This window comes from Dendrobates tinctorius, unplaced genomic scaffold, assembly GCF_039654945.1.
Source record: "Dendrobates tinctorius isolate UK_male_01 unplaced genomic scaffold, ASM3965494v1 ptg000011l, whole genome shotgun sequence".
Taxonomy (NCBI): Eukaryota; Metazoa; Chordata; class Amphibia; order Anura; family Dendrobatidae; genus Dendrobates; species Dendrobates tinctorius.
In genome coordinates, this window is record NW_027361679.1 from 89,035,605 (window position 1) to 89,050,704 (window position 15,100).

Sequence of the window (15,100 nt, forward strand, 5' to 3'; positions counted from 1 at the left end):
AGTTGGGAAAATTGCATACTGTCCAGAATTTGTCAGCAATTTCCATCCACTTTTCAGCGGTGGGCAGGGGCATAAATTCTGGACAAAGAACATTCCAGAGAGCCCGGCAGGTGTCCGCAACAATTCCAGACAAGGTAGAGATTCCAATACGGTACTGGAAGTGTAGTGAAGATAGGGTTTCTCCAGTCGCCAGGAATCTGTGAACAGACAAAGAAGTAAAATTAATATTTATGTATATTATTTTAAAAAACTATAAAATAAAATATTAGTACATTCACGAAAACTAATTACCCAAGGTTTTGAATACTAAATTTAAAAAAAAAACATCAGACCGCACCCCTTGGTTTTTAAAACATACCGTAATGTCACCAGTAGCCGTTCCTCAGGAGGAATCGCACGACGGAGCTGTGTGTCCTGTCTCCGGATGGATTGTTGGACACGAGCAAGCAAATCCATGAAACTTTCGTGGGACATCCGGATATAATCTGTAAATTTCTCCGGGTTTGACTGGAGCTCGCTGTAGAGGGTGTGGTATGCCCCACGGCTCTCCCGGAGTTCAACAATCGGATGTATCCACATACGCCGCCGTCTTCGCTGCCTCTCTCTCTTCCTTTGTTCATGGCAAGCAACTGCATACGCCTGAGCCATCGTGATGTCCAAATCCAAGTTGAAGTGAAAACTCTTCCAGCGCAGATCCATGGTCACGAGAAGAATCAAGCAAATGTGAAGAATACTGTAGACAGGGTCTATATATTAACATACCACACCCACAATGAAGTCCCATTGGTCTTGTGTGTTGTTGAATGGTTGTTTTTTCATTTTTGTGGGGTTTTTCCAAAATCTGTAAAAAAACGCAAACGCACAAAAAACGCATACAAACGCGCAAAAACGCTGCGTTTTTTTCCTGCATGCGCATAAAAATGCTTGAAAAAAACGCAGCGTTTGTATGCATTTGTATGCGTTTTTTTAATGCGTTTTTTTGCGGGAAAAACGCGCTGCAAAAAAAAGCAAGTGTGAAACTAGCCTTAGTGCCTGGCTCCTCACACTGCACCTCCTTATCTGCCGTCATTATCGTCATACCACACATCTCCCTCTAGCGTTTGGCTCCTCACACTGCACCTCACTGTTTTGCAATCTCCTCATTAAACTTGTTCATGTACAATCTCCCTCACGTGATCTGGTTCGGCCTTCAGCCCATTCGCCCGGCCGGTCTACTGACATGAGACCACGCCCCCGAGCCGTAGCCATCAGACTTGGGATAACCTGTCAGTCCCTGAGGCGCTGCCTGCGTTTCGGTCACGTGACTGTCATCCTCCGCCCCCTGCTGACGTTGCACCCTGCTCTAGCCCCACGTCACCTACACTAGTAGAGCAGAAGCCGGGCGGCCATGGCGGCGGCGGTGCTCGGTGCGGTGCTCCTGCTGTGCCTCAGTTTTCACATTCGGGCTGAAGCCGGTGGGAACACGGAGGAGTTCGACGTGAAGCCGGGCGGCCTGGACCACACATACACAAGGCAGCTGGTCAGACATGTTTGGCGTCAGCAGCCTCTTCTGCTGTTATCATGGCTTCTCATTGGGGCACAATTCCAGGCAGGGATAGTTCAGGGCGTGTTCACACGTGCGGTTTACAGCACCGGCTATGTTAATGGGATTTCATTCCTCTCATGCACAGAGCTTGGATTCTGCCATCAGTACTTTGGGTTTTCCAGAAAGGAGCACATGTCACCAGTGGTTTTCACCCATTGGCGATTATCAGTGGTGAAAAAAGCCGCAGGCATCGGGTTTTGCTGCTTCTTTTTCTGTACCGACACCTGATTTTCTAATTTTTTTTTTTAATTTAACCTTGATCAGCATGCATAAGAGACAGCTGTACATGGAAAACACAGCAGCAAAGCAAGTTTTTACTGCAGAGAAAAACGCAACGTGTGACCATAGCCTTAAGGTATGTGCACACGCTGCGGATTTTGTAAAATCCGCAGGAAAATCTGCAGGTCAAAAGACCTGCGGTTTTACCTGCGGATTGCTCTGCGGTTTTGCCCTGCGGTTTTTCATCTCCACAATGGAGGAGATGGCAAACCGCAGGAGAATCCGCAGAAAGAATTGACATGTCATTTCTTTCTGTGGTTTCAAAACCGCGTGGAAAAGTCTGCACTGCGTTTTTTTATTCCCATAGGGAATCATGGTACTGTACACCGCAGCAAAAACTGCTGTGGACCCGCAGCAGAATCCGCAACATGTGCACACACCCTTAGAGCATAGCAAATATTTAGGCTATGTGCCCACGCTAGCGTTTTTAAACGCTCAGGAAATGGATCCCGTTTCCCAGAAAACACGTGTCTTTTTCCGCGCATTTTTTGACACACGATTTCTGGGAACATTGGGGATGGCTAAAAACGCTGAGCAATGCGGGAATTAATGAGCATGCTGCGTTTTTAGCCTCTAAGCGATTCCTGAGCGGCTAAAAACGCATGCATTGGCACAAAAAGCCAAAAACGCATGCAAATTAATTTGCATCTTTTAAGCGTTTCTGCAGCGTCTGATCCAGCACAAATGGTGCGGAAACGCTTAACAAAACGCATCGTGGGCACACAGCCTTAAGGGGTTTCAGGAAAGTGACCCCCCCCCTAACTGTGTAAAATGCTTACAATTCGTCAGGTCCCCACCCCTCCCCAGGTCCAGCGCTGGCTCCCTACACTGATTCCGCTGGTTGGCTGCAGCGGTGACTTTGTCATCAGGGTGTCACCTCTCCAGACGGTCCCTTGTGCGCTGAGGGTGACGGGCACACTGTGTGGCGATCATTGACGTGACATCACCGTTGTGGCCGGAACCCCTGTCCGGTGCGGCAGTGATGGGCGCAGAAACGGGGAGGTCCTGCTGAGTTTATTTTATGCCTTTTGCACAGTTTGGGGCCCATTGTCCTGGAAGTGAACAACCCCTTTAAGATTGCACCTTTAACGCCACATTCACACGGTCAGTATTTGATCAGCTTTTTACCTCAGTATCTGTAGACCAAAACCAAGAGTGGAGCAATCAGAGGAAAGTATAATAAACCCGTCACCACTTCTGTATCTATCACCACTCCTGGTTTTTCTTACAGATACTAATGTAAAAACTGACCAATACTGATAGTGTGACCGTGGCGTAACTCTGGGATCCGTGCCTTATACCTGCACCTCTCATTGTACTGCCGTATCGGACGCACTCTCATGTCGGGAAACCTCCCTTATTTCTCCGCTTTCTTGGACGATGTCTGGGGTATGTGTCATTAGAAGAGATCATAATATTTAGATCAGGGCTTTATTCTATGTAGGGTTTTTATTTTCCATATCACAATATATGTAACCTGAGAAGTCTTGCCGTTTTTCTCCAGGGCGCTGGGACTTTCTGTTGTACTGGAGGATCTATAGGAATAGCGGCATTGTCTGCTGTGACATCCACTGTTGTGATTGGTCGATCTGTGTTGAAGCTAGTTTCACACTAGGGTTTTGAGGCGCAGCGTACGCTCACCGTGAAGCTCCGCCCCTGCCGAGCCTCCGGCTATCTCCGCCTATTGGCGCATGCGACCTGCGTACCCTATCTTTAGCATTGGGGACACAGGCCGTGCGCAGGTATGCTTTTGCCGCCGCATGCGTCCTTTTGACGGTGCGCCGACCTGCACCAAACTCATCGTGTTGCATTTTGGTGCAGCCGGCGCACCGTCAAAAGAACGCGCTGGCAAAAGCATACGGCCTGTGTATCCAATGCTAAAGATTGGGTACGCAGGTTGCATGCAGCTACGTGCGCCCATAGGCGGAGCTGACCGGAGGAGGCGTGGTAGGGGGCGGAGCCTCCAAACGCTAGTGTGAAACTAGCGTAACCCCTTCCTGATATGATTTAATAGTATTCCAATTGTCGGGTCCACGTATCGGATGCATCTTTGTGAACGGAGCTTCTTTGCTGGCTGGTGATGACTGTCAGGCAGCCATGATCTGCCTCTAGCTCAGTCCCACCCTTTGCCGATAGCCCCTTTAATCTGTGACGGCGGCAATTTCAAGTGTACAAACTGGGCGGTCACACACTAATCGGCCCCAGTAGGATGCCCCAATAGGTTACCATGAAAGATGGGTACTGACGGGCCCCTGTGTATGCCATGATGGTACTTCTACAAAGACCAGCCTGTCGCTGACGTCCATCCAGTGCTCTTTCAGTGTATGGTGCAAGTAACTGGGCTGCTGCAGCTTCATGTGCCATAACGGGACTCACAAATAGTTTAGCAGTCTCTAGGGCTTCAGTTGGGGTCCGGCCTTTGTACTTGTCCAGCTTGGTCTTATGCTTGATCTTTGCACCTTTCTGTATTTGTTAGTTGGCTGACCTCCCTTTGTGTCACCTTGATTTTGAATTTTTTTTCACCACTTAGATAAGAGAACCTAGACATGTTTGATGTCTATGAACTCGTAATGACCTGGAGAATCATAATGGTAGGTCAGTTTTAGCATTTAGTGAACATATTAAAAAAAACAACTTTGGAATTGCACTTTTTTTTAGGATTTTTTTTCCCCGCTCATAATATATTAACCTCTTCATGACTGGAGAGGTTTTTGTTTTTGTTTTGTTTTTTTTTTTTCGTTTTTCGCTTCCCTTCTTCCCAGAGCCATAACTTTTTTTTTATTTTTCCGTCAATATGGCCGTGTGAGGGTTTACTTTTTTGCGGGACGAGTTGTCCTTTTGAACACCACCATTGGTTTTACCATGTCGTGTACTCAAAAACAGGAAAAAAATTTCAAGTGTGGTGAAATTGCAAAAAAAGTGCAATCCCACACTTGTTTTTTATTTGGATTTTTTTGCTAGGTTCACTAAATGCTAAAACTGACCTACTATTATGATTCTCCAGGTCATTATGAGTTCATAGATTCCAAACATGTCTATGTTCTTTTATCTAAGTGGTGGGAAAAAAAAATTCCAAAGTTTGCTTAAAAAAAATTGTGCAATTTTCCGAGACCCGTAGCGTCTCCATTTTTCATGATCTTTGGTCGGATGAGGGCTTATTTTTTGCGAGCCGAGGTGACGTTTTTAATGATTACACTTTTGTGCAAATACGATCTTTTGATCACCTGTTATTGTATTTTAATGCAATTTTGCAGCAACCAAAAAAAGTAATTCTGGTGTTTTGATATTTTTTTTCTCTCTATGTCGTTTAGCGATCAGGTTAACCCCTTCACTACCAAGAGTGGTTTGCACGTTAACTCCCGGGCCAATTTTTACAATTCTGACCACTGTACCTTTATGAGGTCATAACTCTGGAACGCTTTCATGGATCCTGGTGATTCTGACATTGTTTTCTCGTGACATATTGTACTTCATGGTAGTGGTAAAATTGCATTCAAATAACTTGCGTTTATTTGTGAAAAAAATGGAAATTTGGCGAAAATTTTGAAAATTTCGCAATTTTCCAACTTTGAATTTTTATGCCCTTAAATCACAGCGATACGGCACACAAAAAACTTAATACATAACATTTCCCACATGTTTACTTTACATCAGCACAATTTTGGATCCAAAATTTTTTTTTGTTAGGAAGTTATAAGGGTTAAAAATTGACCAGCGATTTCTCATTTTTGCAACACCATTTTATTTTTAGGGACCACTTCACATTTGAAGCCACTTTGAGGGGTCTATATGATAGAAAATACCCAAAAGTGACACCATTCTAAAAACTGCACCCCTTAAGGTGCTTAAAACCACATTCAAGAAGTTTATTAACCCTTTAGGTGCGTCACAGGAATTTTTTGAATATTAAAAAAAAAAATGAACATTTAACTTTTTTTCACAAAAAAAAAACTTCAGGTTCAATTTTCTTTATTTTACCAAGGGTAACAGGAGAAATTGGACTGCAAAAGTTATTGTGCAATTTGTCCTGAGTACGCTGATACCTGATATGTGGGGGGGAACCACTGTTTCGGCGCATGGCAGACCTCAGTAGGGAAGGAGCGCTGTTTGACTTTTTCAATGCAAAATTGGCTGGAATTCAGATCGGACGCCATGTCGCGTTTGGAGAGCCCCTGATGTACCTAAACAGTGGAAACCCCCCAAGTGACCCCATTTTGGAAACTAGACCCCCCAAGGAACTTATCTAGATATGTGGTGAGAACTTTGAACCCACAAGGGCTTCACAGAAGTTTATAACGTACAGCGGTACAATTAAAAAATCATATTTTTTCCACAAAAATGATCTTTTCACCCCCAATTTTTATTTTTCCAAGGGTAACGGGACCCTAAAAGTTATTGTGCAATTTGTCCTGAGTACGCTGATACCCCATATGTGGGTGTAAATGACTATTTGGGCGCATAGCAGAGCTCGGAAGGGAAGCAGCGCCATTTGACGTTTTTGGCTAGAATTGAGATCGGACACCATGTCGCGATTGGAAAGCCCCTGATGTACCAAAACAGTGGAAACCCCCCACAAATGACACCATTTTGGAAACTAGACCCCCCCAAGGAACTTATCTAGATGTGTGGTGAGCACTTTGAACCCCCCCAGTGCTTCACTGAAGTTTATAACGTCCGGGCGTGAAAATAAAAAAATCGTATTTTTTCCACAAACATCATCTTTTAGTCCCCATTTTTTTATTTTCCCAAGGGTAACAGGAGAAATTGGACCCCAAAAGTTGTTGTCCAATTTGTCCTGAGTACGCTGATACCTCATATGTGGGAGAAAACTACTGTACGGGCACACGTCGGGGCTCGGAAGGGAAGTAGTGACATTTTGGAATGCAGACTTTGATGGATTGGTCTGCGGGTGTCATGTGCGTTTGGAGAGCCCCTGATGTACCTAAACAGTGGAAATCCCCCACAAGTGACCCCATTTTGGAAACTAGACCCCCTAATGAACTTATCTAGATGTGTGGTGAGCACTTTGAACCCCCCAGTGCTTCACAGAAGTTTATAACGACCGGGCGTGAAAATAAAAATATCGTATTTTTTCAGCAAACATCATCTTTTAGTCCCCATTTTTTTTTTATTTTCCCAAGGGTAACAGGAGAAATTGGACCCCAAAAGTTGTTGTCCAATTTGTCCTGAGTACGCTGATACCTCATATGTGGGAGAAAACTACTGTATGGGCACACGTCGGGGCTCGGAAGGGAAGTAGTGACATTTTGGAATGCAGACTTTGATGGATTGGTATGCGGGTGTCATGTGCGTTTGGAGGGCCCCTGATGTACCTAAACTATTGAAACTCCCCACAAGTGACCCCATTTTGGAAACTAGACCCCCCACGGAGCTTATCTAGATGTGTGGAGAGCACTTTGAACCCCCAAGTGCTTCACAGAAGTTTATAACGCCTGGGCGTGAAAATAAAAAAAACATTTTTTTCCGCAAAATTATATTTTTGCCCCCAATTTTTTATTTTCCTAAGGGTAACAGGAGAAATTGGACCCCAAAAGTTGTTTTGTAATTTGTCCTGAGTAGGCTGATACCCTACATGTGGGGGTAAAACACTGTTTGGGCACATGGCAGAGCTTGGAAGGGAAGGAGCACCATTTGACTTTTTCAACGCAGAATTGGCTGGAATTGAGATCAGACGCCATGTTGCCTTTGGAGAGCACCTGATGTGCCCAAACAGTGGAAACCCCCAATTATAACTCCAACCCTAACCCTAATCTTAGCCCTAACCCTAATCTTAGCCCTAACCCTAATCTTAGCCCTAACCCTAGCCCTAACCCTAACCCTAGCGGGAAAATGGAAATAAATACATTTTTTTTAATTTTATTATTTTTCCCTAACTAAGGGGGTGATAACGGGGGGGTTTGATTTACGATTTATGGCGGTTTTTATGTTTGGCGGCTGTCGCACGCTAAAAGACGCTTTTTATTGTAAAAATAGTTTTTGCATCACCACATATTGTGAGCTATAATTTTTCCGTATTTTGACCCACCGAGTCATTTGAGGTCTTATTTTTTGCGGGACGAGTTGACGTTTTTATTGGTACCATTTTCGGGCACGTGACATTTTTTGATCGCTTTTTATTCCGATTTTTGGGGCGCAGAATGAACAAAAACCAGCGTTTCATGAATTGCTTTTGGGGGGGTGCGTTTACACCGTTCCGCGTGCGGTAAAATTGATAACGTGTTTTTATTCTTCGGGCCAGTGCGGTTACAGCGATACCTCATTTAGGTCGTTTTTTTATGTTTTGTCGGTTTTTTGCAATGAAAACAATTTTATATAAAAAATAATTATTTTTGTATCGCTTTATTCTGCGAGCTATAACTTTTTAATTTTTTTGCGGATGATGCTGTATGGCGGCTCGTTTTTTGCGGGACAAGATGACGTTTTCAGCGGTAGCATGCATATTTATATGCGTCTTTTTGATCGCGCGTTATTGCACTTTTTGTTCAGTGGTATGATAATAAATCATTATTTTTTGCTTCGTTTTTTATTTTTATTTTTTAAGGGGTTCGCTAAAGGGGTTAACTAATGGGACAGTTTTATAGGGCAGGTCATTACGGACGCGGCGATACCAAATATGTGTACTTTTATTGTTTTTGTTTTTTCTTATTTTGAAAAAATAGATTTATTGGGGAATTTTTTTTTTTTTTTTCTAATTTATTTAGCGATTTTTTTTTTTTTTTTACTTTACCTTGTCCCAGGTGGGACATCACTGTCCTGTGACAGATCGCTGATCTGTCACATCACAGATCACTGTGACAGATCAGCGATCTGACACAGGCACTGCTGAAGGCTTCCTCATGCCTGCGCTTTGCAGGCACTGAGGAAGCCAGCTTCCTCAGGCCCCCGAAGGCCCTTGTCGCCATCTTGGATTCGGGGGCCTGGAGGAAAGGAGCCCCCCGCAGCAGCGCTGCACATTGCGCTGCTGTGGGGGGCTCAGGGAAGCACGGAGGGAGCCCCCTCCCTGCCGATGCTTCCCTTTAACCCCCGGTACACCGCGATCGCGTTTGATCGCGGTGTGCAAGGGGTTAACGTGTCGGGGGCGGTCCGTGACCGCCCCTGACACATTGTGCCGGGTGTCAGCTATGATAATTACGATGACGTAATATTCCGTCCATGGTAATTAGGTCCATGGTCACATGGACGGAATATTACGTCAATTGTAGGTAAGGGGTTAATCTTTTTTTTTTTTTTTTTTTTTTTTTTTTTTTGATAGATCTGGCGATACCAAATATGTGTAGGTTTGATTTTTTTTTTTTTTTTGTTTTATTTTGATTGGTACGAAAGGGGAGTGATCTTAAACTTTGTTTTATTTATTTTATATTTTTAAACACTTTTTTTTACTTTTGGCATGCTTCGAGGCTAGAAGCTGCCATAGCGCGATCGCCTCTGCTACATATAGGCGACGCTCAGATCACCTCTATGCAGCAGAATTACAGGCTTGCTATGCACGCCGACCACAGGGTGGCGCTCATAGCAATCTGCCATCAACAACCATAGATGTCTTGAGAAGGCCTCTGGTTGTTATGACAATGCACTGATGACCCCCGATCACGTGACGGGGGTCGTCGCTGCGCGTATTTCCAGACCGGCGTCCGGAAATGCATTTAAATGCCCGCTATCAGTTTGACAGCGGCATTTAGCTACTTAATAGACGTGGGTAGATCGCGATTCCGCTCGAGCCTATTGCGGGCACATGTCAGGTGTTAAAAGGTGGGCTCACCGCCGGAGCCCACCTCAAAGGGGGGGATACTGCCAGCTGACGTACTATTCTGTCAGCTGGCAGTAAGGGGTTAAAACCAATGGTGTCGTTCAAAAGTACAACTTGTCCCATGGCCATATTGATCAAAAAATAAAGTTATGGCTCTGAGATGAAGGAAAGTAAACGGAAATTCAAAAACTGAAATACCACTGGTCGTTAAGGGGTTAAAATAAAAAAATATAAAACATTTTCAAGGCTCTTATTGCTCTAATCCAACTGATCAGTAGACTCATGTTGACAAGTCATTTATTTACCATAGAATGAATACCGTAAAAACCAACCAATTGCGGAATTGCATTTTCACTGCTTTTGGATTTTTTTGTTTGCCGTTTCCCTGTATTCTGAATGGGGCCGTTCAATACTACGTCCTGCAGAGAAAAATATTATACAGCTGTATTGATGGAAAAATAAAGTTCTGAGTTTTGTAAGAAGGGGAAGAAAAAGGAAAGGGCAAAAAACTTGAAAATTGCATCGGGAAGGGGGTTAAAAAGTGCGTCATTTTCCAATTATTGTACTCATTCCCCTTCAATGCAAAAAAAGCAAAACCTGAGTCTCTGGTGCTCAGGTTGGCCTTCAGTGGTGCTCAGGTTGGCCTTCAGTGGTGCTCAGGTTGGCCTTCAGTGGTGCTCAGGTTGGCCTTCAGTGGTGCTCAGGTTGGCTCGGTTCACAATTGCAGTTTTTCTTTTTTGTCCATTTGGTCTTAGGAACTTACAAATGCAATTCAAGCCTAAAACTGATCCATTGCATAACTGATGCAAACCCAAACAGAGGGGCTCTATTGATTATTATGGGGTACATCAGGTTTCTGTTATGTCAATCTTTAGAACAGAAAAAAGGGTCAAAATAATGACTAAAACCATCTGAGCTGAGCACATGGGGCCCTATTCATCATTTGTGTTTTTGTTGGGTTGTTTGTTTTTTTAAGTCACTAATCTCTTGTGATATTTGATTTTTTTTTTTTTGTTCCAAAATCTTCAAAAATGTTTTTTACATGCGGTTTTGACGCTTTTTTTTGTCTTTGTGTGTCATGTTGTAAGTAAAGTTGCTTTGATTTTGATACTTTTTTGGTGTTCAAGTTCCAGTACTTGCTTTTTTAGTGCACTGAGGCTCTGGCCTGGGCTGTAAGGTGAGTATGGACAGCAGCAAACCACTGTCCCTAGTACACTGGACTGTGGCTGTATTTTACCCATCGGCCATTGGGGTCCTGAGACAAAGCCGATCCATACCATAGACGTGTTGTGTTTTAACTAAAGGTTTGTCCTAAAGAACAGGGTTTTTTTTTGTTATTTTTTACAGTTCATTAAATCACTAAATATTTCCTTTTGTTTTTTATTTTTATTTTTTGTTCCTCCATAGGGTGACTTCTCCTGCAGTTTTCATTACGCAGCCCAGGGTGGTACAAATGAGGTAAGAGGATCCAGAAATGGGACTGTGTTGACTAACTAAAATCCTTCAAGCGATTGTCTCAAGGGTAAAATTCCAAAGTGCTGGTAAAAGTAATCAACTTTGCAATTTACCGTACAATAAAATAAAAAATGTCATCCGGTCAAAAGTCCTTGTGGTTAGTTGTTTCCTCCAGAAAGAGTTTGGTTTGATACTTTTTGATACAATTTGTCATTGTAATTCCTCTTTTGTCCGTTAGACGTCACTTCCCATCCATTGTTTCTTAAATTTTATTAAAGGGAATCTGTCACCCCATTTTTGCTCTGAGATGCGGCCACCGCCATCAGGGGCTTATCTATATCATCCTGTAATGCTGTAGATCAGTGGTCCCCAACCTTTTTTTGCACCAGGGACCGGCTTGAACCAAGACCATTCTTCCATGGCCCGGCAGGGCGGGGATGGAGGTGTGACAGGGGCGGGGCTTTGGTCATAAGGGGGTGGGGCTATGGACGCGGTTGTAGTTTAGCAGTGCATATTTATCATTTAATTATAACATTTTTAATGTGACTCAACTCACCATAGGTTTTGAATGAGTGGGAGCACCTGGCTTGTTTCTCTGTTTCAGTGGGAGCACTGGGCTACTTCTACTGATGACCGTCACTGCTAATGATGATTGGAACCTACAAGGAAATGGAGCATTGAGCACTTAAGAGCAATTGTACTGGAGTACTGTACATGCTGATTATTTTCTAATCATCAGAAAATGTATGTGTGGTCCCCCCCGTCCAGCTCTGTGTGGCTCCCCCTGTTGTATGCATGGCTCCCCTGTCCCATCCTGTATACATGGCTCTGCTCCCACTCTCCCATCCTGTATACATGGCTCCGCTCCCATCCTGTATGCATGGCTCTGCTCCCACTCTCCCTCCCCTGTATATATGGCTCCGCTCCCACTCTCCCTCCCTTGTATATATGGCTCCGCTCCCACTCTCCCTCCCTTATATATATGGCTCCGCTCCCATTCTCCCTCCCCTGTGTATATGGCTCCGCTCCCACTCTCCCTCCCTTGTATATATGGCTCTGCTCCCAGTCTCCCTCCCTAGTATATATGGCTCCACTCCCACTCCCTCCCCTGTATATATGGCTCCGCTCCCATTCTCCCTCCCTAGTATATATGGCTCCACTCCCACTCTCCCTCCCCTGTGTATATGGCTCCGCTCCCACTCTCCCTCCCCTGTGTATATGGCTCCGCTCCCATTCTCCCTCCCTTGTATATATGGCTCTGCTCCCATTCTCCCTCCCCTGTGTATATGGCTCCGCTCCCATTCTCCCTCCCCTGTGTATATGGCTCTGCTCCCATTCTCCCTCCCCTGTGTATATGGCTCTGCTCCCATTCTCCCTCCCCTGTGTATATGGCTCTGCTCCCATTCTCCCTCCCCTGTGTATATGGCTCTGCTCCCATTCTCCCTCCCCTGTGTATATGGCTCTGCTCCCATTCTCCCTCCCCTGTGTATATGGCTCCGCTCCCATTCTCCCTCCCCTGTATATATGGCTCTGCTCCCATTCTCCCTCCCCTGTGTATATGGCTCCGCTCCCACTCTCCCTCCCCTGTATATATGGCTCTGCTCCCATTCTCCCTCCCTAGTATATATGGCTCCGCTCCCACTCTCCCTCCCCTGTATATATGGCTCCGCTCCCATTCTCCCTCCCCTGTATATATGGCTCTGCTCCCATTCTCCCTCCCTTGTATATATGGCTCTGCTCCCATTCTCCCTCCCCTGTGTATATGGCTCCGCTCCCATTCTCCCTCCCTTATATTTATGGCTCCGCTCGGCTCCCCCATCCTCCCCATCATACTTACCCTCACGTCGCTGAACTTCCTTCCCGTCGCTGCACGTCCCTGCATCTCACGGCGCTTCAGCTTCTTCCTGTGCGGAGCAGTCACGTGCTACCGCTCATTAAGGTCCATGAATATGGACGCCACGCCTATGGGAGATGAGTGGCGTCCATATTCATGACCTTAAATGAGCGGTAGCACGTGACCGCTCAGCGCTGGATGAAGCCGCCGCGGGATGCAGGGTGAGTATCAGCTGCTGCACCGCTCCCCTTGTGTCCGCGGACCGGCAAGGGCACTGCAACGGCCCGGTGCTGGGCCGCGGACCGGCGGTTGGGGACCCCTGCTGTAGATAATCCCCCGATGTAACCTGAAAGAGAAGAAAAACGAGTTAGATTATTCTCACCGGGGGCGGTCCTGTCCGATGGGTATCGCAGTCTGGTCCGGCTCCTCCCATCCTCTAGCGATGACGTCCTCCTCCTTACTTCCACTGTGGCTCTTGCGCAGGCGTACTTTCTCTGCCCTATTAAGGGCAGAGAAAGTACGCCTGCGCAGGAGCCGCAGCAGAAGTAAGAAGGAGGACGTCATCGCTAGAAGATGGTAGGCGTCAGACCAGACTGCGACACCCATCGGACAGGACCGCCCCCCCCCCCCCCCCGGGTGAGTATAATCTATCTTTTTTTTCTTTCAGGTTGCATCGGGGCTCATCTACAGCATTACAGAATGCCCCTGATGGCGGTGGCCGCATCTCATAGGCCAAAAATGAGGTGACAGGTTCCCTTTAAGACCTTACAGGCAGCAGATGGTTTCCGGTTTGTACAGCCGGAAAATGGCTCTTCTTTTTAGCAGTACAAAATCTTTTTAATTTGTGCTTGGGTGTTTGGGCAATTGGCGTTCTGGAAATTGGGTTTAGATGTTTTGGGTGAAAAAATGTGCAGTGTCTGGATACCCCAGTGCTTCATAAATGAGTTTTTCATGTTGGATGTATGTGTAATCTGTGGTGTAGGGCTTGTGTGGTTGTTCCTGCGTATTGTGCCGTGCAGCCGCATGTTACTAGATATCACATAGTTTCTTGCTAAATGTTTCTCTTGTGTGCTGAGAGATGGGGTGTCCATGTTATTCGGGTGACGTTGGGGTGTTGCATACTATATAGGTGGTTGTGTTTGGGATGGTTGTTTTGTTGTTGTGCTAGTACGGTTTTTAAGCCTCATTCACATGTCGGTATTTAGCATCAGTGTTTGTAGGCCAAAACCAGGAGTGGAACTAATAGTGGAAAGCTAGAATTGAGAGACTGACCCCCTGTCTGTGTGTTGGAGACAATCCTGCTTTTGGCATACAAATACTGATGTGTGAATGAGGCCTTAGGGGTTGGATTTAACACACCCCATACTGCTGTTTTATATACCCACCTGACAAAGGCTCCGGGCCGGACCCAAAAACTGGTCTGTGTGAAGAATCTATTAAAGGAATTATGCCCACACGCTGAAAAGAGATTTTTCACCCGATGGACAGTGTGCTACTGTACCCCTTCAGCACATATTCTTGTACACCATGAATGTGGCTTACCTCAACCACCACGGTGGCACCCGCAGTGCAGACAACATGGAGGTAGCATCTTCAGAGCGGAGAATCGTACTACAGCTCTGTATGTAGTTCACATCACTGATTTAAACTACTAGGTCATTGCGATCCAGGAGAGTACTCTCTCCATGTAGACACTTGCTCTACTCCAGGTTGTATTTTCCAGACTAGACCTGATGACATCCCGGTTGATATGCAGGCCTCCTACCATCATGTCACTGGCTCTTCTCAAGGCTGACTCGGGTAGAAGCTCTGGTGGTCACTTAGCATCACTTTAGCCTGCTGTATGTCTTCCTGCACCTTTGTCTCATACACAGGATTCTCAAACTGGCCAAAGCTGAAGGGTTTTCTATTAAAAGAAACCTGTGAGCAGGATTGTGCTCAGTAACCTACAGACACTGTCAGGTCGGCGCCGGTATACTGATTACAATAATACCATGGGTGATGAAATCCATCTTGTGGTTGTTTAATCTTTATTTTCAGTTAATGATATGCTCATGCCCCGGGGCGGCCTGTGGGGGTCTTCATGTAGTGCTCTGCTTAAGTATTCATAATGCAGACTGCTGACAGGTGACTGATCCCTCACTGACCTGCCCCTTAGTTTACATAATGAATATTATAT

The 15,100-nt window shown here is 45.5% G+C and overlaps 1 protein-coding gene across 1 annotated transcript in view; it reads left to right on the forward strand.

Annotated features, from left to right (window-relative positions):
• The first annotated feature begins 1,308 nt into the window (after nucleotides 1-1,308).
• MYDGF (myeloid derived growth factor) overlaps nucleotides 1,309-15,100 on the forward strand; it is a 52,701-nt gene continuing 38,909 nt past the window's right edge. The window contains exons 1-2 of the mRNA XM_073544508.1: nucleotides 1,309-1,519; nucleotides 11,040-11,090. Of these exons, the coding sequence (XP_073400609.1) occupies nucleotides 1,388-1,519; nucleotides 11,040-11,090 (183 nt within the window). The 5' untranslated portion in view covers nucleotides 1,309-1,387. The remainder of the gene's footprint in view (nucleotides 1,520-11,039; nucleotides 11,091-15,100) is intronic.